The following is a 23,193-nucleotide window of genomic DNA, read 5'->3' as shown; positions in this document are numbered from 1 at the left end:
ACTCTTTTTATTTGATTCTACGCTTTAACAAACACAACAATTTCCCTTATTTCCATTTGTGACAAACATGCCGGAGACTCTCACATTCTTCTGACAACTTCATTATATTGCATAAATGTCAGTTACAAGCTTAAATATATTGTTGAAAACTGTAAGTACAACCAGGATAGATCAAGTAAGCAATTACTCGCAATTATTTACAGAAAATTGTGAGATTAATTAGTTATTTTTTTTAATCTATTGACAGCATAATATATATAGCAGCAAGGGGGCAGTTGCCGTCCTTCTACTCCTTTTTGAGTGTTAAATTATAATCATGGTTTTTCTTATGTTTGTTTCATGCTTTTCCTTGTTGTCATAGTATTTCAATATGTTAAAAAATAAAGCCACATTACTACAGATTACATTCCCTCTAACCTCCCTAAATAAATCTTCATCATTCTTAATAGGCTTTATCCTATTACCTCTCTTTTTATCAGACAAAGGGCCTTGAACATTAATACAGCACATATGAGGCTGAATGGTCCAGCAGGGGGCACGGGCCTGGGAGACAGTTGTGCAGCTTTTCCTGACACATTTTCTAAAAATTAATGGCCCGAAAAAATAAGCCATGCAGACTGTAGGCTGCAGCAAGCAGAAGGTGTCACTGATATATTCATAACAACTAAAGAAAATAAGCAAGTAAATTTCAGTGAAATTGTAAGATGAAAAGCCTTACATATGAGTATGAGCAGCCTGGGAAGTTTACATGAAACATGTTAGGTGCAGATTGAGTACGCGAAGGATGGGAAAAGGGAAAAATTTGCCCTTCTTAGTGTGTAGCTATAAAACACCACCATCAGCACCATTTCAACACTCATATTCTTAAAGAAAACCACAAAAAAATGCATATTCCTTTTTTTATTGGATTCCTTTATTCAACTTGTTTATTGATAAGTTGGATTCATTGTTTTTTCCCCCCTCTTAATTTATCTTTCACAGTTTATTCCAGGTGGCAGATAAAACTGGTTCTAGTCCAACAGCAGTCCTGATTTATTTTACCATGCTGAGGCAGGAACATGTCATAACTTCAATGAGCGGATAAGGAGCAAGCCAGAGTAAAGCAAAATGCAACGCCTTCAATAAGGTTGAATTTCTTCATCTTTTTATATCAAATGTACTCAGTCAAGGCAGATAAGACACATGTACACGGCAATTAAAACAAAAAAAAAAGCTTTGCATAACATTGAATATTTAAATGTGTAGAAAAGCTGTACTTTATGGACACATCTCAATCCAAACACAGGGGTGTGGGAAGGCAAACTGTATTTACACATGATTATTTCCGTTTCAATGATCTTTGACTAGTGTCTTTGAATTTTAAAGATTTCTTTTTAATACCCTCGGGGGTTGCATAAAAATGTCTTCCTATTTGAACTGAGGATGCAGATAGCAAAACAAAAACTCATATACACAGTGTCATTAACTTGTGCAGTTTCTTAGCGAAACTATTGATTAGATTGATCAGATCACAACTGGTTTAATTAGTGTACTAGCTGACCCACCTTACTATTCCCCTTACACACGAATGTGAAGATTTCACAAGCAACCTGAACTGCTCTGAGTCCTGATTTGCAGTACTAAACCCTCACTATGACAACAAAACACTGTTTTCCTAGCAGAAGATATCATTACCATGACGCCGTGGAACTGTATTACAGAACTAAGAGCTAATCATAGGTTTCACTTTGTCATCACATGGAGGTGTCTAATTTAAAAACACTGCAGATAAAGCATGTAACCTTTCTATTACAAGGGTGTTACCAGTGTGTACTGCAGCCACACATACTGGCGCTTGATGGGAAATGCTGGACGGAGACAGGAAAGAATATGCTAACAATACTGCTTTTGTGTTTATGCTGTGATGCTATATTTTAATTGCACTTTTTTCAAAAAACCTCAGAGAATGCTGTCTTTTGTTTGACATTTTAGGAAATATATATATCATTTGTGTCCTAAAGGTACAATCAGCAGCAAGTTACCTTAGCTTAGCAAAAACACGCAAGCAACCTTTGTCCAAATGCTACAAAGCTCATAGGCTAGGGCTATAAAATTGTATCTTTAATTTGTTTTCCATTTTTTTTAAGTACACAGATGACCAAAGATTAAATTTGAGTGTGAGTTGACTATTAGTGGATTTAGTTTAGTTACTTTAGTTGTTATTTCTGAGCTACAGTAAGTTAAGCTAATCTAAGATACATTTACAACTAGTGCTTCTTAGCTTGGGTTAGTAAAAACAGTAAAAAAAAAAAAGTTAAATTGGTTCTGTCAAGTCTATCTGTGAAGTGGTTTAATTGGCTCTTTGGTCTAACTGTTACAAAGCACTTTTAAAAAAAAATTTAGATTACTTTTTAAAACTTTTTCTTTAATGGTTATCTCTCTTACATTGTTTGTTGCAGAAACACCATTTTCACACCAAAGTGACTTCCTCTGTGTGAGGCAATTACTTGCAATTGCAATCTAGGAATTTGTTGCATTTTTTGAAGAAACACAGAAACAATAAAATTTTTAATACTAGGGGTTTAAAAAAAACAAAAAAACAAAACCCAAACACAGATCTGTAAAGTCACTTTTTGGGTCGTTTAACGTAAAAGAACATTACATATAAATATTATTATTAGCTGTTATTCTGACCACTAGCCATCTCTTGTGAGTAGTGCTAAGCAAAATTTAACAGATTTTTTCAGTTACACAGAATACAATCACAATGGTACATTTAAGTGCTGTGTTGGTCACTGACACAAGTGTAAGCAACTTGACAGCTGACATGTTGATTAAACATGATCCGACTGCTTGATTTATGTATGGGAAACCCAAAAGTACTTCTAGCGCTAATTAAGTTTCCAATCGCAATGTAAAGTTGCTCTTGTCTTCCTCTTTCTCACATACACATACTGATGGAAATTAGTCTACAGCATCAGACCCTGACAATGATTAACAGAAAGGCCAAGTGGGTGTTGGATTTTCAAAATAAAAGTCAGCTATGTCTTAACAGTAGACTAATATGCTTTAATATATGTGTAATTTACAAAACAAAAGCCCTTAATTCTTTTATAAAATTAACAACACTGATAAATAAGAGTTTTAGAATAGAGTTTATCAAATTCATTGTGCCACATTTTAAAATTGGAAACCTATTTCATTAAAAAAAACAAAAAAAAAAAAACTTTTTAGGATGCAAGTATCATGCATTTTCTCCTTATAATGTTTTTACCCCCAACTTTCTGCAACAAGCAACAGACCAAGTCTAGTATTGTTGCTACTTCAGAAATTGCACAGTTTAGTTTTATCTTGGGTAGTTAAATGGGACAAGTTGTGATTTTGCCAGGGATATGTAGCTGTATGCTAAGCTACTAGTTACACTTTGCTGTAGATAAATATTTACTCCACAGAAACCAAGAAAATTTTTTAAATTATATTTCTCATAGATTTCTTACAATTAATGATGCAGTCCACTCAGTTTAGTGAAACAGGTGTTTTAGTACAGGGATAGCTAACTGGTTTTAGACCTGCAATTTTGCTAATGGACACATATTAACATTTACTTCACTTTCACAGACAAGTGCAGCTTTGCTTATTGTGTTTTCACTTGCTCAAATCACTCATAGTATCAAATGAAAACTTGCATCACAGCATAAAAAGTCTGGGTACCAAATGCACATAAGTATTCAAAGATCGTCATGCTTTCCTAAAGTTCAAATTATGTCACATATCATTCATTCACTACACTGGACAGGAAACACAACATGAAATAAAGGTGCAAATATGAAACATCCCAATAGAAAGTACAAGAAAGTAATAAATCACATACCTAGACCAGCGCTAATTTCAGCCAAATTCAAAGTCTTATAGAACAACAGATGTATTTTGACTAGACCTTTTTTTTTTTTCAAATTATAACATGGTGTAGCTATGTGTACAACTCATTTTAAGTTACATTTACATATCATCAGCCATTATTACATATCACATATCGTCCAACTGATCCAAATTTAGCCAAGAAAATCAAGATACATGATTAGCATTAGAAATATCCCTTGTTTAAATTATTATTTTCGCTTTAGTAGAGCATAAAGGCACTGGACCTTGTTCAGTGTATCAGAGTGGACAAGAACATAAAGCACAAACCTATGAACATAGTTCAACTTTGACTCAGAGGAATATAGTATTGTGGTACAATACTCCATGCACTTTCCAGTTAGTCATCCTTCGTTGCTAAATAACAGCATGTCATGATCACATTTATCACTCTCAAATAGCATTTACAGCATTTTTAAGAAACAGCTCTTTCAAAACAAGTACACCACTTTCAGTCTGCAAGGGCTGCAAGTCCACACAAACATATGCCGTGTTGGCTTGTGTGTCAGCAGGTTACTTTTCCCTTGTGCAAACAAAAAGAAAAAGAAACTATTCTAACAGGCTCAGTTATTCCTGTGCTACAATGTAAAATGACAATAACGGCATGAATAAATCACAAAACTTACCTCATAAGTTCAGGTAATGATAAAAAAAACAACAACACTGATTGAAATGTAATTTAGTGACAGGATTTTTCTGTCTCTTTCTGTCACGCCCTCACTCAATTCAACATCATGTATCAAAGAGACCACTGTTGGCACTTCACAAGTATAGTACAGTTACCAAGAGACGACTTCCAGCAGCCCCTCTGAAGAAATGCACTGGCTGTGCATTTTTCTTTTTCTTCTTTTGGTCTACGAGTTCTGCTAACAGTTGAAACATACCAAAGATTCAGTCATCGATGATTAGAGTCAAATAAAAGGTGAGGTACTTATGTGTGTGTGTTCATTTTGTCTAATTAGCATAGCAAATGTTCATTTTTGCTTATAGATGTTTTCCCCTTGACAATGAACCTTAAAAAAAGAATTGTCATAGTCCTGAAAAATCCCATTTGGCAAAGAAAACCATTTGAACACCAGGTTAAAATGCATCTTGGCTAAACATTCTAGGGAATATCGTACTTAAGACAACATTTCTAATGGCTTTTACTTTGAACTAAAGCTCTATTTGGCACCCCAGCGCTTGTTTAAAGGAAAGCAGAGAAAAATCCTTCTATAAACACAACTTTTAATCTTCTTTCTTCACCCCCCCCGTGTGTATATTAGGGGTGCAACGATACACAAAATTCACGGTTCGGTTCGGTTCGATAGTTTGGTGTCACGGTTCGATATTTTTTCAATACAAAAAAATGTTCATGCTTTTTAATTTGTCATTTATTAAAATTATAAATATATATTTTAATTCAAAAGTACAGTTTTTAAATTTAATGTTGCTGAAACAACAAAATAATAATAATAAAAAAAACTATCTGATCGAGAAATCACTCATCTTTAGAAAAGAGAGTTTATTACAGAGAAATGGCTCTTTCCAAAATAAAAGCTATACTATATGCTTCTTCTGGGCTATATTCTCAGCAGCATTTTAAATATATCAGGTCCCCATAAGGAGAATCACATGCTAACAGCTGTCTAAATGACTCGGGTAAAGTTTGTAGCATGCGTGCTTGTTGTTTTTGTCTGCTTCCACTTGTCTTTTCACTAGGATGATGTCGGCGTAAATGTGCAGTCATGTTTGTTGTGTTCCCACTAGTGCTGTCAGCGTTAATCTCGTTAAAATGACATTAACGCCATAACACGGCAAATCTCCGTTAACGTGTTACTGCAGATCGCCCGTGTGTGGGGCTGGACGGCGTCAACACGTTAACAAGCTAACTGTGCTAACGCACTAGTTCCCACAAATTGAGCATTGCGTGGCACATCCGACATACTGTTTTACTTTTGTCCATGACGCGCTTACCATCAGGGTCATACTTCACATGAAAACCAAGATAGTACCAAACGCCAGATCTGAATGAGCGTGAGGGAGCTTCAATTTCAGGTAGCGTTGAGGCGGTTGCCATGTTGCAACGAGCTTAGCTTCTGTCTTGCGCTGCGCTCAGTGGATCTGCACTCCACAGTGCAGCCTAGGCGGAGTAGTCGAACGCAGATCCACTGAGCGCTCAACACAGACAGCATCGGTGGCACGGTGGTTAGCACTGTTGCCGCACAGCAAGAAGGTCCTGAGTTCAATTCCACCATCAGGCCGGGGTCTTTCTGTGTGGAGTTTGCATGTTCTCCCCGTGTTTGCGTGCGTTCTCTCCGGGTACTCCGGCTTCCTCCCACCATCCAAAGACATGCAGCTTGTGAGGATAGGTTAATTGGATAATCCAAATTGCCACTAGGTGTGAATGTGCGAGTGAATGTGAGTGTGAATGGTTGTCTGTCCCTATGTGTTAGCCCTGCGACAGACTGGCGACCTGTCCAGCGTGTACCCCGCCTTTCGCCCTATGACAGCTGGGATAGGCTCCAGCGCCCCCCGCGACCCTGAAAACGATAAGTGGAAGCGAATGGATGGATGGATGTATTGTTTGATACATATGCGTACTGAACCAAAAGCACTGTATCGAACGGTTCAATATCGATATCGTTGCACCCCTAGTGTATATGTGTGTGTGACTTCTAGTTTTTTCCCATGTTCCCCTTGGTCCTGTTCTAGAAGACAGATTCATCAAACACTGAGTCTAACTGATTAAATAAAAGATGGGAAACTCCGTTCTTGGCTCTAGAAAGGATGATAACACTTAGTTCAGTCAACTCGGAGCATGTTCACCCTGAGTTAGGCATGTATGTGAGTGGTGGAAAAAAAAGCCCTCCTTGATCAAGCTAATGATACCATGATCTATCCTGGCAACAGGGACATAAACAGCAGAGCACCTATTTTAATCCAGCGTACTCTGAAGTATGAATATGTATCAAGAGTCATCTTATTCACCTCAGCACTCAATTGAGTTTTCGTTATTAGATAAAGCTTACATCCTTAGCAGCAACAAGCTAAAAGATGTAGCTTGACGAGGATAAAATGCAGATGACAGCAAGTGAAGCTAAGACGGAAACTGAATTTGGTAATCTTCAGTGGAAGAGAGGTCCAGGTTCAAACGTAAAATTTTTAGACTATTTAAAATCTTGGCCGATGGCTTTTAATGACTCAACTTCAAAGTTTACCTTTTTTCCCTTCCTCTATTAAATTTAGCTTCTATTCAAGTTACTAGGAACTACCATTATCTCTAGTCTTTTAGTCTTATTTGTCCCCCTTTCCGCCCTCCACTTCTTTTATTCTTGATTAACAAAGTCCCAGAGGGGAATGTGCTCCAGCTGCCCCTTCTGTCAGTTACACACAGTCAGTGCACAAAATCCATCCCCCAACCATCCACTCCCATACTTTCACATGTATTAGATGATGCTTTCCATACAGACACTCAACCATGCACACATACACAATTTCAGAAACACAGGTAGATATGGCTAGTTTCAGGAATGTGTAAATATGTTATGCTGTGTGAGTGCGTGCCTGCATGTGTCACTGTGTTCCTTTTTCCCTAGTGTGGCTCATATGGGTGGAGGACATTCTCATAGTAATTAGGGATCAGCTGGGCTAGGGTGGGGGTGGGGATTGGGGGTTTACAGCAGGAATGCGTAGGGAGACAGATGGAGCTGTGTGCAATCGCTTCACTTTTCAAGGTGCTCTAACTTCCTCCTTCCCGAGGGGCGCAACGTCCCACCCTCACACGAAGCGTGCCGCTTTTGTGCAGATGCCAAAGCTGGACAAACTCCTCAGGCATGGCATGGAACCATTTATAGGGCAGGATGTTGTCGTAGTAATGGTGGCTGACCGGTCGCTGATCCAGGTCGACGGAAAACGGCCAGAAGCCGTAGGTTGTGACTTCCTCACACAGTCCTAGGGCTAAGCTCACCAGGAAGAGCCCTGTGGATAGGCGCCTGGCGTGCACACCGTGGGATTTCCAAAATTTACCCACTGTGCGTAGGAATTCAGGGTTGGCAAAAAGCATGGTGAGGTTGGAGGAGGAATCTGCCAGTGTGTAATATGCCCGCAGTGATGGGTCTGTGCCAGGCCTCATGGAAAACGCAGGCATGTAGATGTAGCTCGAGCCATAGACCTTCATACTATCCACAAAATATTTTCTTGACCACAGAAGGCTCTGAAATCTGAGTAAGAGAGAAAGATAGATAAAAAGATGACTGCATAACTGTATACTTTAGAGTGATCGCTAACCTGGTGACTTCTCTCCAAACTAAAGATTGCTTTCTTCAGTTGCTTTCTCTTTCTGCCAGTTGTTAAAGGAAATGACCTTGCTATGCTGGTGCAATAAATCTATAAACTACAATGGCCTATTAGACTAACACTCGTGACCACTTTTCAGCAATTTAACATTTAACAAACATTTAACAGCTTCGAGTAAACAGACAATGTGACAAAGAAAAGAAAAGGCTTTGTATTACTACTGCTATTACAAGTTATTATTTATTATGATGTCTTTTATGTTTCTTTAAACCCTGATTACAATGCCTAGTGTTGCTTCTGCAAATATTCTACTTATTGTTTAGTAGCTCTGGGCTGAGTTGTTCTTGTCTTATGCATATTACAGCTATAATTTGTGTCTTCTGCAAAACCCATATGTAAACTCTTGCATATCTCATGCCTTCACATTCATTCCACAACTCAGTCCATTAGTCTTTTCCATCTGTCTGTGCCTGTGTCCTCAGACGGATGCTTTCCTGCCCCCATCTACAATCTGTGTGATGATCCAAGATGGCGGTGCGGAAAACAGTGTTCCTGTCTTTGTTTTGCTCTTTTTCTTGTTTTTCACAACACTGATATAGTCGTGAGCTCCTTCTCAAAATAAGAGAAGCAAATCCACTAACTTTTTAATCACAGAAGAGCTACGAACCACACTGACGAACTGCAGCTTCGGAGGCATCTACCATCGGCGACCCCTGCTACTACACCTTGCCCACAGTGGAAACGTCGGGGCATCTACCATTAGCAACCCCTGCTAGCAAGACCTCACCTACAGTGGAAACGTCTCAGGCGGTGCGAGAGGAGACAAAAGAGGGGTAAGGGCTGAGGCATCCGGAGCAGGCTAGCGGCTAATCCACACAAACCCGCTATTCCCACTATTGCACTGTTCAACATGCGCTCCCTGGACAACAGGCTGGATCATGTACACTTACTTCGGTCCACCTTGAAGTCAGTGAGAGAGTGTTGTGTCTTCATCTTTGTGGAAACTTGGCTTAACAATAACATTCCCGACAGCGCCATTCAACTCAACCGGCTAACATGCTTTCCAACCCCCCCCCCAAACATACAAACTCTGACCCACCACCATTGCCATTTCACTGACTGCCCCACACGAACTTGCCCACAATCACTATGATTGTCTTGGACACTGCTGTTTAAATAATTGTATAGTATTGTATTGTGTTTTACATAAGACTTTTATTTTATTTTATTTTATTATTATTATTTTTCCTTTTTTGTCTTTATATTTTTAGCGTACACTGAGGGCCATGGGAGCAAATTCCTGTGTAAGACTGTACATATGGTCTTTGACAATAAAGCTGACTTTGACTTTGAGTGTTTCTGGTCAAGTGACAAATGTACATTTGCTTAGTGTTTGCGACAGTGGTGCAGTTTCCAACTTGTTTACCTTTTCTCTATGATGCTTGGGTTGGCTGTAACCAGATGTGTCTTTGTGCCCACATCCTCCGCATATTCCTTTGAGATCGGTGGAAGGTTACACCTAAATAAACAGAACAAACACGAGTCTGAGTTTTCAGTTGGACAACGGCAGATCAGCTCTGAACATGTTTAGCCCAAGTTAAGTGCATGCGTGAGTAGAGAAAGAAAACCATCATTAATGGAGCTCTAATACTGAGATTCACCATAGCAACAGGTAAATAAAGAGCAGAGCATCCATTTTAATCCAGTGGACCGAGGAATAACAATGTGGTCACTATAGGCTATGAGATTTTTTTTAATAAACAGGAAGGGAAAAAGGAGTCATTTCAAATTGCTTGATCCGCTCATGATCACAGACACTATACTTTCTGTGGTCACCTATTACCAAACTTAATTTTTTAGAGAGTCACTTTGACTACGTTCACACTGCAGGCGAAAGCGCATCAAATCTGACCTTTTTGACCCTATGCGACCCATATCCGATTATGATATGACAGTTTGAAAAGAAAAAATCAGATATTTTCAAATCTGACCTAGGTCACTTTCGTATGTGGTACTGAATCCAATAAATTTCTGATGTTTTAGAAAGCGACTGCTGTTTGAATGGTCATGTCGCATTAAATCTGAATGTCAGACACTATATGTTTACATAATTTAACGACTGCATCTCAGCCTGTGACCAACTGTCACCGTGAAATGTTCAGAACACAGGGTGTCTAGAGGCTGAATTTAACACTTACATATTTAGTTCTGTTTTAGATTCTTGAACTCAATTCGACTCGATTTATTTCACATATTCACCCCCAAGATCCCAACTGTGACAGCCTTATCTTTTTTAAATCAACGTGAATGATATCCAGTATGGCAAATGACAGATTGTTGATCAGTGTGTTATCTGCCGTAAGCTTTATACAGAGTTAAATAATGATTGCTAAAGTATATCAACATTTTTTCCAGAGAAATAAGTTAATGTTTCTGTGCTGTCCCCAGAGTCACAGAGTTAAATAAATGGAGACCAGTTTTTCCAGGTTTTTTCCTGAGTTGATAAGAAATGTACCATAATCACTGTCTTCGTTCTCACATTGACAACTGATTATAAAGCGGTGATGGTTAAGGGGGTAAAATAACAAATGTCTAAGTAGGATTTAAGCATGTGTAAAAACATAAACTTAATTCACTAAAATTTTTCGGACCAGAAGTCGCACTGGATTATAAGGCGCACTGTCGTTAAACGGGTCTGTTTTCATACATAAGGCGCACCAGATTATAAGGCACATTAAGCAAAACAAAACAGTCAGATAAGTCAAACTTTACTGAACTCATTCTTCTTGCTTCCTCCACTTCCGTACCATTGATTCATTAATGTTGAATTCTGTTGCAGCTGCTCCATGTTGTTGCAGTATATTAATGACTAACCTCATATTGTGGGTAGATTATCTCAGTTGTTCTCCTGACTGAAGTTTGGTCCGTTTAATGGTCCGTTTAATTTTTATCGAGTGGAAAAAAGTTAGCATTATGCTAACATAGCTGTATCACTAGCGATCACGTAGCACATCATTATATACCAGCTAGTGCAACTTCAGTAACCCTGCAAACATCACTGTTGTTTAGTTTTCTGTCTTCATTTATGTTGGAAGTGATAGCAGAGCTGTATGTTTTAATTTTTTCAGAAATCTCTCAGTCAGAACATGCTATATCATGTTTAGGTAGAAACTAGCGAGCTAACTTCCTGCTAACTTCTAACTCCATTAAATTTAATAAATTCCGTTTTCATGCCTGGATGTTAAACTCAATTCACACCTGGTAAAGCAGCAACGCTGATCATTTTATTATAAATGAACGAATTTAGACAGTTTTTAACTCTCAGTGATGCCGCAGTGTTCATTTGGCTCTGGGACCTGAAGCAGACGGAGGTTTGGACACAGATTACTCCGCAGGACTCCTGACTATCCATCAAGTGGAGCGGCTTTGTAGCTTACCAAAGTTGTACTAAAACATTTTTTGACAGATTTTTGAGTGCCGTGTACCACATAAAATCTGTTTGAGGCCAGTAAGCACAAGTAGAATTCATACATAAGGCGCACCAATTATAAGGCGCAGTGTTGATTTTTGAGAAAATGTAAGGATTTTAAGTGCGCTTTATAGTGCGGAAAATGTGGTAAATTAAATTAATTCACTCTGTTTATTCACTCTAGTATTATGCACTGTGACAGCAACTTAATGAGGAAGGAAATTTAGTCAGAGAGAAAGCGAGTTTATGGAAGAAAATGTCTGTTACTCTGGTAACTGGCTCAGACCTGACAGGACTTGCGGATAGGAAGAACAAAGTGAAGTGGAAATGACGAAGAAAGAAAGAGCAGAGCTGGAGCAGGAAGAGGCATAATGACAAAGAGATCATGATCAGTGTTGCCAACTCCTCAGTAAGGAAAATCGCTATTGGCTGTCCTAAAAGTCGCTAGAAGTCGCTAAAAGACGTCATCACCTAATTTGCATAATTGGTCATGCTAATCTAATTGTAACCTATGTTGTTGGAGAGAGAAATAACATCGTGGAAGAGATATAAAGTGAGTAAAAAACGTCCTAAATGCATTTAGAATTTATTTAGAACTATAAATTAAATTTCTTTTAGCAATTATTGTTTTTTTTAATGTCACAATTCCAGCCCTGCTCCTTTACCCGGGCTTGGACCAGCAAAAGTGACCCGAAATTGGCACTCTGGGAGAGTTACTTTGTGTGTGTGTGTTTATAAGTAGTTTTAAACCTTGTGATCCACAAAACAGCATAAGAGTAAAAGAGTAAAAGAAGAACTGACTGCGTTACAGCACCCGCTGCTTGTTGAGAGTAAAATGTATGTGGCTGGTTTCTAGACACAGAAATAAAATGCAATTAGGTGGAACAGTGATGTTCATCTTCGCCACAGCAATCAAAACGGTGGGGCAACATGGTGGCTTCCACAAATCGGGGGACGCTCCTATTATTTTTAATGGACAGAAATCTAAGTTTATGCAAATACATGATTTGTTGGAAGATGTAATTGCACAATGGATCAATGAATATTTATGAGTAGAGTATTTTTTTTCTATTAATTAAACTCAAAAATGCTTACTGTACCTTTAAGTTAACTCTCTTTCTGGAAGAGAAAACTCAAAGCTAACAGACAGCTCAACAGACATACAGCTGTTACCTAAACCTTCTTCCTGGAATAGGGCCAACAGTCAAAGTAAATTTAGAAGGTGACTCAAAAGATAACCACTAACCGCACAGACAAAAAACACATACTCAACATTATACAGAAACCTAATTTAAACATAAGACAGAAACAGTTTCACTTCACTGTCGCTCAAAGCAAAAAAATGCTCTGTTGTGTTTTCTCGAGGCGGACAATCAGCTGTGCTTTGTGTTTAGACTGACACATACCTAGCCAGAATACGTCAGTTACCACGAATTAAAAGACGTTTGTGCAAATGCAGCTTGTATCAAGTGTTTATCCAGAAGTATTCACTATTTCCTGGCGCTCTCAAAGGTCATCCTTTAGTTGAAATGCATATGTCATGCATTTTTCTGCATGCACGAGGTCTGTTGACTGTTGATGGTACATTAGTTCTTCAACTTGAACTTCTACTGCCCTTATAACTGATGAAAATGTACCTTTCCCCCCCTGGTCTCCTCAGTCTCAAGTCTTTGATTACTTTTTAAAAATGCCAAGACAATCAGCTTGTTTATAAAATACAATCGATAGTCCTAGTATAACACAACAGAAGATAAATATCTGACATACCCCATCAGATGTTTTTTTTCTGCTTAACCTCTTTTCTTTCTCATCCTCACTGTGGCCCATTTTTCTGTCTCTGTTCTTCCTTCTTTGTTGAAATCGACACCAGCTCTTATAATCACTGATGGTATCTAGCAGGTCTCTTGGGAACTGCTGATTCAAATTTGGAGTGTTTTTTGTTTCTTACCTCATAACAAAGTCGGCCTGGTCGATATCCCTGCCACACTTGCTGTGTCTGAGAATGCCGCCATTGCCCACCACCGCACACTTCTTCAGGGGAAGCTGCAAAGGGTTTTCCTGCACAGGAGACAACATTAAGCTTTGTTAGAATGCACACAGCCACTAGCTCCTAAACACATGATGTAACACCCCGGGCCTAGTGCTAATGTGCCTTTATAGCCCCCGGGTGCTGACCGACAAAACCAGCAAAGTGATAAGAAGAGTTGAGGCAGGCTGATGTAATAGAGATGGATCATACACAGTTTCTGTGTATTATCCAGGACTTTAAACATGGCATGGTTGTTGGTGCAAGAGAATTTCAGAAACTGCTGATCTATGGAGATTTTTCCATACAACCACTGCATGACAGGAGTTCTCAGCGAAAATGCCTTGTTGATGCCAGAGATCCAACGATAATGGCCAGATTTTAAGCTGATATGACAGCAACAGTAACTCAATAATCACTTGTTACAACTACAGTATGCCAAAAAGCATCTCTATATGTACAGCACATTGAAACCAATAAACCATGAATTTCGCACCCCAGCCTCAACTCTTGCGGCCCAGTACCAAACAACCTGGGGGTTGGGGTCCGCTGCTTTACACAACATGCCTCATTCACTCATTCAGCCATTCACATAAGCACTTTTGTCTACGTCTAAGTGCTTTCTAACACGCACACTGTGATGACACACATATTCCTACTTTCTGATAAATGCATCACAGATCAAATTATGAATCAGTATCTTGGCATGCAGACTGGAGCAGCCAAGGATCACATCACCAATATTCCAGTTGATGGAGAGCACTGCTCTAACCTGTATATACCTTTCAACATTGCTGGTGCCTTTTCCAGGGAACCATTTCCACTAAAGCACCTCCATATCAACAGAGATGCAGACTTTTTAGGTGAGCGCTGACAATACACCTCACAGCCCCTCTCCTTTTTAATCTAGAGGATATGGTGTCCATGTCCCCCCCCCAAAATTTCTACTTTAAAATCTTCCGTTTTCCACTTTACTGTAGTCCATTTGAAATAAACAACCAACAAGGAAGTGACAACAAAAATTACCAGTCACTACCAGTAATCAATTTTGATGCAGTGAATCATTATCTTACCATCACCACAGCTGAAAACTTATTAAGGACAGGATTAAAGCTGCTGCAGAAGACACTGAAACACCACCCAAAAGAAATGTCCTCTCTTTGTGCATTGACTGCATTTAACTCAAGGGAATGGATTAAGCGAGACAGTGGAAACAATTGTTCTCATTATTCCCCTCAGAGTGCACCCGCTTGAGGCGCACACACACACACACACACACACACACACACACACACACACACACACACACACACACACACACACACACACACACACACACACAGACTCTTTGCCCTTAAGAGTCTCTTTTAGACCTTTAACAGCAAACCAAGAAGAGGACAGGAACCAGAAAAACAAGCTAAAGCTGTAAAGCTCTAAAGGAAGACACTTGTTTCTTTAGCAACAGCACCAACTACTTACATTAAACCAAATCTTTTACTAATACGTGGACATATCTTTTCTTTGGCTTGTTAAGTTGACCTGATTTATCCAACTGACTGAAAAGACAAATTTAACATGATATAAAAGAGAAAACATATTTAAGTCGTTAGTGTTGGACTTCTGTTCTATTTTTTGGTGTTATAATGTGCATATAAGATTTTTCACTCAGTCAGTTGTGCTCCATACGCTGTCAAAGGTCTAGAGAAAAGGAAAGACATCACTAAGTAAACATAAAAAAAAGATTATAGGACTCTACTGCTCAGTTCACTGAGCTGTATGTATATATGCTCTGTTTCAGTCACTGAACTAACCAGCAATTAACTGTCAAAGCCCTAATTGGCACATTCCCTGGCACATGCCCAGATACTGTAGCTGCTGCCAGCTTGGTGCAGCGTGGCTGCTTGTCGGCATTCAGACCTGCAATCACAGCAATGGGAGTTGAGAAGAAGGGAGTGCTTGTGTGTTTGAATTTGAGCACAGTACATCCCACCAAACTATCAGTTGTCTTTTTACTGGGAACCATAACTAGCCACAATATAGGTTTAAGGAAGTGAAACGGTCCCCATAAAAATATGCAATGGACACAAGCACATGGCTCTAGAGAGGAGCAGGGAAATGAAAAGATGACACATAGAATATAAAGACCTAATCATAGTATTTAGTCAGAAAAACACACTTGGAATAAAAGAAATGTTGGGCAAAACAGTCACTATAGAGTCAGTTCACTTAAAAACACAAAACCCACCGTGTTACCTTATCGCACTGTTTTCTAATAGAAATAATGTTCAGCTCCACTGTTTACAGTGTTCTGAGCACTGTCTGCCACACATGTCGACTAACAAGTACATGAAGTGGAAAACTGGTTTAATATACATACATATACACAATATACATTGCAGAAAATGTCATAAACTACTCCATCATCTTTGCCTGTAATAAGACTCTAACACACTATCTGTACATCTAAAGAATATCAGCTGAAAACCTCATTTTAGATTTTTTTTTGCTCTCTTTGCATGTTGTGAGTTGCTGGTCTCCTATGTCCTGAAAAAAGAGCTTATTCAATCTGCAACAAGCAGATTTGCAGTTTTCATCGAAAGTGTTATCGACAAGTTTGAGGTGAGAAAAAAAGTTGCTAGGTTTGTGTCCCCTGTCCGGCCAGACCAAAGCTAAAGTATGATTTCAGCAGCTGTGTATTATTATTGAGTGACTTGCTATGAAGTGCATTACCACTGGCATTGGCACTGGTACTGAGAAACGTCGAGAAGGAAAATGGAAATTTTTTTTTTGTAGTCTTCGAACACTACCGTGGGCCTCCAATGAAACGACCCCAGCTCATCTGAGATTGAGACTCCTGCTCTCAATGTAAGAAACAAAGCAACGCTCCCAGTATACTTAATTGAAAACGGGGCTGTTTTGGAAATCTCAAAACCAAGGTATATAGTTCCATTAGAATTAAAAAAAAAATAAAAAATAAACAGTGATTTGGATTATAGCTGACACATCACCAAAACAAAAGGCGAGGTCTTGCAAACTGCTTGATTTGTCCAAAACACATACATTTATTTTGCCATCATCTAAAAAAAAAAAGAAAACCAGCATATCTATATTTGAAAAACAGGATCCTGTCTTTCTGTGCCACTGTTGCTTAAGAAATCTTTCCTGTAATTGGTTGTGTAAACAGCTGCAGGTTCATCTCCACAAATGAAATCACAGTGCCAGATTTAATTTGGATAAAGCAATGTAGTCTGATTTTAGAGGATTATGTGGAGCAAAGATGCATAGATTCTGCTAAACAGGAAATAGGAGAGGTGAAGTATGCAATCTACTGCTATGCGCAGATGATATCTCTCTCTTTAGCTCAACATTTTCTTTTACACTTGCAAGTGATTTATCTGCAATGAAATCGCATTGTTGCAGCATGTAGTACAGTCAACTACTTGTGAACACAAATATCTAATCAGACAATCGCATGACAACAACTCATTGGTCAAACTAAATAGTGAAATAGGGTGACTTAAGTGTCTTTAAACATGGCATGGTTGTTGGTGTCAGAAAAGCTGGTTTGAGTAATTCACAATTGCTCATGTACTAAAGGTGGGAATCCCCAGAAACACTACGATACGATCACAATTCTTCCGACACGATTTGATATTAATGTGGTTTTTATTTTGCAATTTGAAACCAGACCGTGAAGCATGTCAACACTATGGCAGGCTCAGAATTAGGCATAAACATGAAAGCATGAATTCATTCTGCTTGTAGCAACAAAATCACTTTAGGCTGGTTGTGGTGACGTAATGGTGTGAGGGACGTTTTATGGGCACGCTCTAGGCCCCCTTTGTATCAACTGAGGATAATTTACGGCCACACCCTACCCAAGTATTGTTGCTGGCCATGTCCATTCCTTTATGACTATAGTGTATCCATTTTCTAATAGCCGCTTTCAGCAGGATGAACCTTCTCACAAAGTTCAATAAAATACAATCTGGCTTCTTGAACATAACAATAAGTTCACTGTCCTGAAATATCCTCCACAGTCACCAGATCTCAATGCATCAGAGCACTCTGCACGTGGAGGACTGGATGAATCTCGTCATAGATGTGCAGCACATAAATATACAGCAACTGTGTGATACTGTCATGTCAATAAGGATGGAAATCTCTGATGAATGTTACCTGTACCGTGTTAAATATATTATACACAAATAATTAAGGCAGTTCACGCTAGTACTAACAAACTGTACCTAATAAAGTGTCCGGTGACAGTAAGTCTATGTTTAAACCAATAAATTAAATGCAAATGCAAACACACACAAGTGCCTAGGTTGGTCATTTTATTTAATTATTCACACTCACCTCCCCCTGTCCTTCATGAAAGAACATGCACAGCTCATGCCTGGAAATTAGGGTAAAATATTCATCACATGTACCAAGAAGGATATTTGACTGCAGATCTAAAGCCTCAGAGAAAGAACTCAATACGGTAAACACAGCAACAGCACTTACACCTATAGCTCCCCTTTCGTTGCTGTTTCTACTCATGAACACAAAAAACCCTCTTTCCTTTTTTCCTAAGTGAAAATAGAGCAAAGAAGAAAGACCTTGAAGCCGCGCCCCTTTCCAGTTTTAAGTAGTGTCGCAACAACACTGTCCTAGACTTAAGTGGAGAAAGAAAACCAGAACAAGACTTATATAGTTGAGTGTTATAAAAGGTCAGAGCAGGAGCCTTTTTAATGTTTAAAAAAAAGCTAAAAAGGAAATTGCAGGGAATAACTAACTGTATTATCTTTTTCAGCTTTCAAGTTGCCCCAAACCACTAATCCCGTCACATCTTCATATCGACTCCTGTCCACACTAAGAGCTGTAGACCTGTAATCCTCTCCCCTCCTCCATTATGGATCAGCTAGATTTCACACTAACACAGTCACCACAACACATCTGTAATGCACCGGGTAGGACAGAAATCAATTTTCAGTTATTTGGTCTCAGTCACATCTCAAAGACACAGCTGCCGGTCTTAATAACATGCATCTCTAGATGTGGGAAAGTCAAAACCCCACAATAAAACCCAGAGGAAGGACTCGTATGTGAACTGACCGTCACAGCAACTCACACAGCACTATTTTCTGAGAAACATAAGAGCGTTACTTATCAGTATACCTGTACAAAGAGAGAGTACGTGTTGTTGTTGACGGTGTGCGAGTAGTAAAACTCGCCATCGTACCACAGGACTTTGCCCACAGGGGAGTTCTCCTTGGTCACTGCAAACATCCGCTTCGGATCGCAGCATTCTGACAGCAGCTTCCTGTGGAGAAAGGAGGAAACACCAATTTTGGTGACTAAACTAAATTAGATACTTTAACTATATTACATCATTACATCAAGCTAATAAACTGCCTTTTCTCCCATCTGTTAATTCCCAAGAAGCAAGCAAATCTAAGTCATCAACCTATAAAAGGTCTTTATAGCTCCATTAAAAGAGAACCACAGAAACAACCCAGCTCCAAGTGAGCATCACATCCTCCAGCAGGCGTGCTCTTCAGGGGTCACTTTCTCTGATTACCCTGTAATCAGCTTTGCCTCTGAGAATGTTTAATAAGATATAAATAAAGCTGCTACTGTGTAACTAACACACTCAGAGCTCTGTTTTTGCTTTGTCTGTGGTCATCTTTATGGCTGAGACACTACTGTAATACACTAGAATTACTCCCTTTAGAATTATGGTTTTGTTTGTCATAATTGTTGGTCTTAAATCACCAAAATATTAAAAGCATGTATTAATTACGAAATTGAAACTGAAATTAGAGGCCTATTTTTTCCTGGGAATCTGTTACATTCAGCAATAAGCCTTAAAATTATTATTAATCATTTCATCTTCTCTTGAAACACACTTAAATCCAAGGGGGGGGGGGGGGCACACACTGCCAATCACAGCTTGAAGCTTATTAAAGGAAATTCAGAGCTCTGAGTCGAACCTGTACAAATCGATGCCGGTCTGGTTCTTCTGCCAGTCTTCCCCCTGCCTCAGCACCTCCTCCACTATTTCTTTATCGCTCGGCAGTCTGTAGACAGGGAAAACGTAAAACCAGCAAAGCACCAGCACGCACAGAGCGGCCCACGCCGACAATTTGGCGGGGTAGCATCGCAGAAACATCTTTCCCTTTTATTTTATTTTCCTTCTATCCCTCTCTTTTTTTTTCTTATCTGTTTCTCAAAACCACCAGCAGAGCGAAGCATGTGGTGTGAAACGCAGTCTTTTCAAAGCAGGTCTCTCTGTTCGTCCCGAATCCCCGTCTCATCCCGCAGACGCGGTGGGGGTATGAATGGAGGAGCAAGGTAGTCTGTTATCCAGTTGTTTGGCTCGAGCATCAGTTTGGAAATCCGTTTTTTTCTTGGCGAGGTTTTAACAGCGAGCAGCGTCTATCCCTGCAACGGCTGGCGCTGGGTCGCGGGGCTGTGGGGCAGCGTGTGTGGCTCTGCAGGAATCTGCTGTTCTGTTCTTGGTGCATCACCATCTCCATTACAGCGCGCGGTTCGTGAGGAGGCACGCGTGTTCCCTCCAAACCCCGCGTCCTGCTGCATCCCGATTCTGTATGTCCCACTCCTTTCCACCTGGATCTCTCTCGACCCCCACGACCACGATCACCGCGCGTTATCGCCCAGATCCTGGACTGGGGGTCTGCGGTGCAAGTTAACCAGCTAATTCCGACTCAGCTCCCCTCCACCTCCCCGTCTTTCTTCTATCGACACCGCCCCCTCCCTCACCTCTTTCCCCTCAGACAAAGTGCTTCTTGTGCAGTCGGAGGCGCATCAATGCCAATAGTACCTCGTGCGACAACGGAAAACGGCTTTCAAAATAAAAGCACACGCGATCCTTACGGCTCACGCTTGTCCACTTTTCCCCTGCACCTAGCAAGCTGAGAAGGACCTGAACACAATTTAGGTTTGAATTTTATTGAAATTATTTTATTAAAGTATCTGCTCTAACACAACATATAGATAAAATCATGGATAAATAGCTCTTCCAGCACGTCATGTTTATTTAGGGATAACCCAAACAGTAGATGTTATATAAGTTAATCACATAACCCTTTTTAATGGTTTTATGGCCTCTGTCGTTGTAATGCAACCTTTGTAGTAGATTTTCTCCTCTTGCTGGAAGTTCCTTTTTGCCCTTTAAAATGTTCCAACAAATCTTCTTACTGTTGGAGTGCCACGTTTCTCTCTCTACAAATCTACAAATATATAAAGCAAAATCAACTTTGGTTTAGTCCTGACTAAATATTTAACAGTATATTTACGCATGCCGCACTGTAGAGCATGCTGAGCAAAGGCTTTTGATGTTTTTATGTGCAAACATGCAACCGAGGAGCACATGGAATATTATAAGATTATAATGCTTCTAGGCGTGCAGTGCATTCTGCCAGACCATATAACACACTCACATAATGTCAATAAAAAAGGGGGAATAAATTCAAATCTTAAATTTGCAAATGTGTCGATAAAGCAGTGCCATAAAACACATGCCTTAGAGCATATTGTGTAATCTTGTATCTGTTATGATAGCAGTTACAGGTCTTAATCTGTTTTACATGAAAAATATGCTATTCTAATCCCATATAAGAAGGTGAAGCTGAAGGTACTGTCCTTTTAACACTAAAATGTTAGCTGTCAACCTTAATGTTAAACATTCTGGCTTAAAGAGCAGATAAACACATCAAAATCCAAAGAAGACTTCTTATCTCAAGGAGCTGGAACCTCAGCGGAGCGTGCGACTCCAAAGTTTGCTGTACGAAGTTTAACCATCAGCGCTTTCTTCTTTGGACTTGCCTTGAAACATTTTTCGATTATTAGGCACTATCTTGATGATTGATTTCATAAAGTAAAAGGCACAGCATCCACATGCTACTGTAATATCCACTGAAAGGCTTCTGCTAAGTAATTTAGATTCCTACTGTGACAAGTGACTGTTTATAATATTACCTGTACATTTTTTTTTAAATCTTTTGACTTTTCTTTTACAGCATATTTCAACATATTTCTCCAAGTTTCTTGAGTGAGAGTCTTTATTTTAAAGATCCTGCTTCAGAGTCACGTCTGTATTACCGCTGACTTGTCAATGACTGACGCGTAAAAGCAAGCATCTTCTCTGATGTGAATCGCTGTCGCCCCCTGCCGGACATCTCCTGCACAAGCGAAATAGGATTTCACATGAGACGCTGGTGCAGCTGTGAGATTACCACACCTCAACGCCACACTAAAGCCACTTTGCGATCTCATTTTAATCCAGACTTAACCATCTTCAGACGATTGCTTTACAACAAAAAAGTCCCATTTTTGCCATGTGCCCAGGATTTTTCTTTTGAGTTGGACTGTACCTGCAGCTGCAGTATAACCTCCTGTGTGAACCTTCGCTATGTAACTGCTTTATCCCCCCCAGAATAATCCGGTGTGTGGGCGTAGGCATACCAGATTTTCAGTAACTTGAATTTTTTAACTTTGCTTCCAGCTGTGCTTTCTCTCAGGATGCCTCTTTGACCCTGCCAGTTATGAGATACTTATAAGGGAACTCAAGACAAGGCACTTATATATTAAAAAAAGATACTAAAAATACACAAGAAAGAAAAAAGAGCCTCACAAATGTTTCTTATCAGAGTGTAGCTTGATAAGGGAAGTGATGTGATAGCATCACACAACTGCTGCAGATTCGTGAGCCGTACACGTCCATGATGTGAGCCTGCTCATCCACGACATCCCAAAGGTGTTCTTTTGGATCGAAATCTGGTGACTGTGGAGGCATGGTCAGCAAAAATAGTCAGGAGGGCTGGGGCATTCAAATAATGCTCATTTGACACGAACACACCCAAAGTCCCAGGACGATTACATCTCCACCTCCAGTCTGAACAATTGATAAAGGGCAGGTGGTTTCATACTGGCATGCAGTTTATGTCAAAATCTGACCCCACAAACTCAAACATTTTTTCCAATCTTCTATTAACCAGTTTTGGTGGGGTCAATGTAAACTGTGTAAACTGTGCCCTCCGTTTTGTGTTCCTAACTGACAACAGTGTGGTTTTTCTATTGCTGTAGCCCATGTGCTTCAAGGTTTGAAGTGTTTGTGCCTTCAGATAAGCTCTTCTGCATACCTTGGTTGTAACAAGCGGTTATTTGAGGTACTGTCATTTTGGCTTGAAAAGTCTGCGCATTATCTTCTGACATCTAGTATTAAGAAAGCATTTTTTTCTAGTGGACTGTTCTTCATTTCCTGTTTTTTTATGTGCCTGTTTTTGACGCACCCTCTGGAAACCCTAGAGAGGTTCATGTGGGGAAAATCAGCAGTTTCTGAAATAGTCAGACCAGACCATCTGGCGCCAATAACCACGGTCAAAGTCACTTAAATGGTATTCCCTCATTCTGATGCTCAAGTTTAATACATGATTATTAAAATAACTCAAAGTTGTACTTTAGGGCTGTAAATGAAAAAAAAATTACTTTCATTTTGTTTTTCCTAAAAAGTAGT

The 23,193-nt window shown here is 39.5% G+C and overlaps 1 protein-coding gene across 1 annotated transcript; it reads right to left on the bottom strand.

The window, feature by feature from the left end:
- Positions 1–1,122: 1,122 nt before the first annotated feature.
- st8sia1 (ST8 alpha-N-acetyl-neuraminide alpha-2,8-sialyltransferase 1) lies at positions 1,123–20,428 on the bottom strand. Its single transcript, XM_085436548.1, has 5 exons — positions 19,649–20,428; positions 18,834–18,978; positions 13,593–13,702; positions 9,602–9,694; positions 1,123–8,099 (listed from the first exon to the last, which is right to left on the bottom strand). Exons 1-5 carry the CDS (start codon positions 19,825–19,827, stop codon positions 7,619–7,621), a joined length of 1,008 nt encoding a protein of 335 aa, XP_085292674.1. The 5' UTR covers positions 19,828–20,428; the 3' UTR covers positions 1,123–7,618.
- Between the last annotated feature and the right edge of the window lie 2,765 nt (positions 20,429–23,193).

Source organism: Copadichromis virginalis, linkage group LG17 (genome assembly GCF_057382275.1).
Source record: "Copadichromis virginalis isolate Kocher_CV1m ecotype Utaka linkage group LG17, C_Virginalis_male_GT1.1, whole genome shotgun sequence".
Taxonomy (NCBI): Eukaryota; Metazoa; Chordata; class Actinopteri; order Cichliformes; family Cichlidae; genus Copadichromis; species Copadichromis virginalis.
Note: the sequence above shows the minus strand (reverse complement) of the source record. Positions and strands in the feature narration are given on the sequence as shown.

Coding starts and splice junctions, on each gene's coding strand:
- st8sia1 (XM_085436548.1), bottom strand. CDS start 19,827: ATGTTTCTGCGATGCTACCCCGCCAAATTGTCGGCGTGGGCCGCTCTG. Junction 18,979..19,648: donor ACCGGCATCGATTTGTACAG/GTTCGACTCAGA, acceptor CTTTCTCCACAG/GAAGCTGCTGTCAGAATGCT. Junction 8,100..9,601: donor CCAAGCATCATAGAGAAAAG/GTAAACAAGTTG, acceptor TCTCTTACTCAG/ATTTCAGAGCCTTCTGTGGT.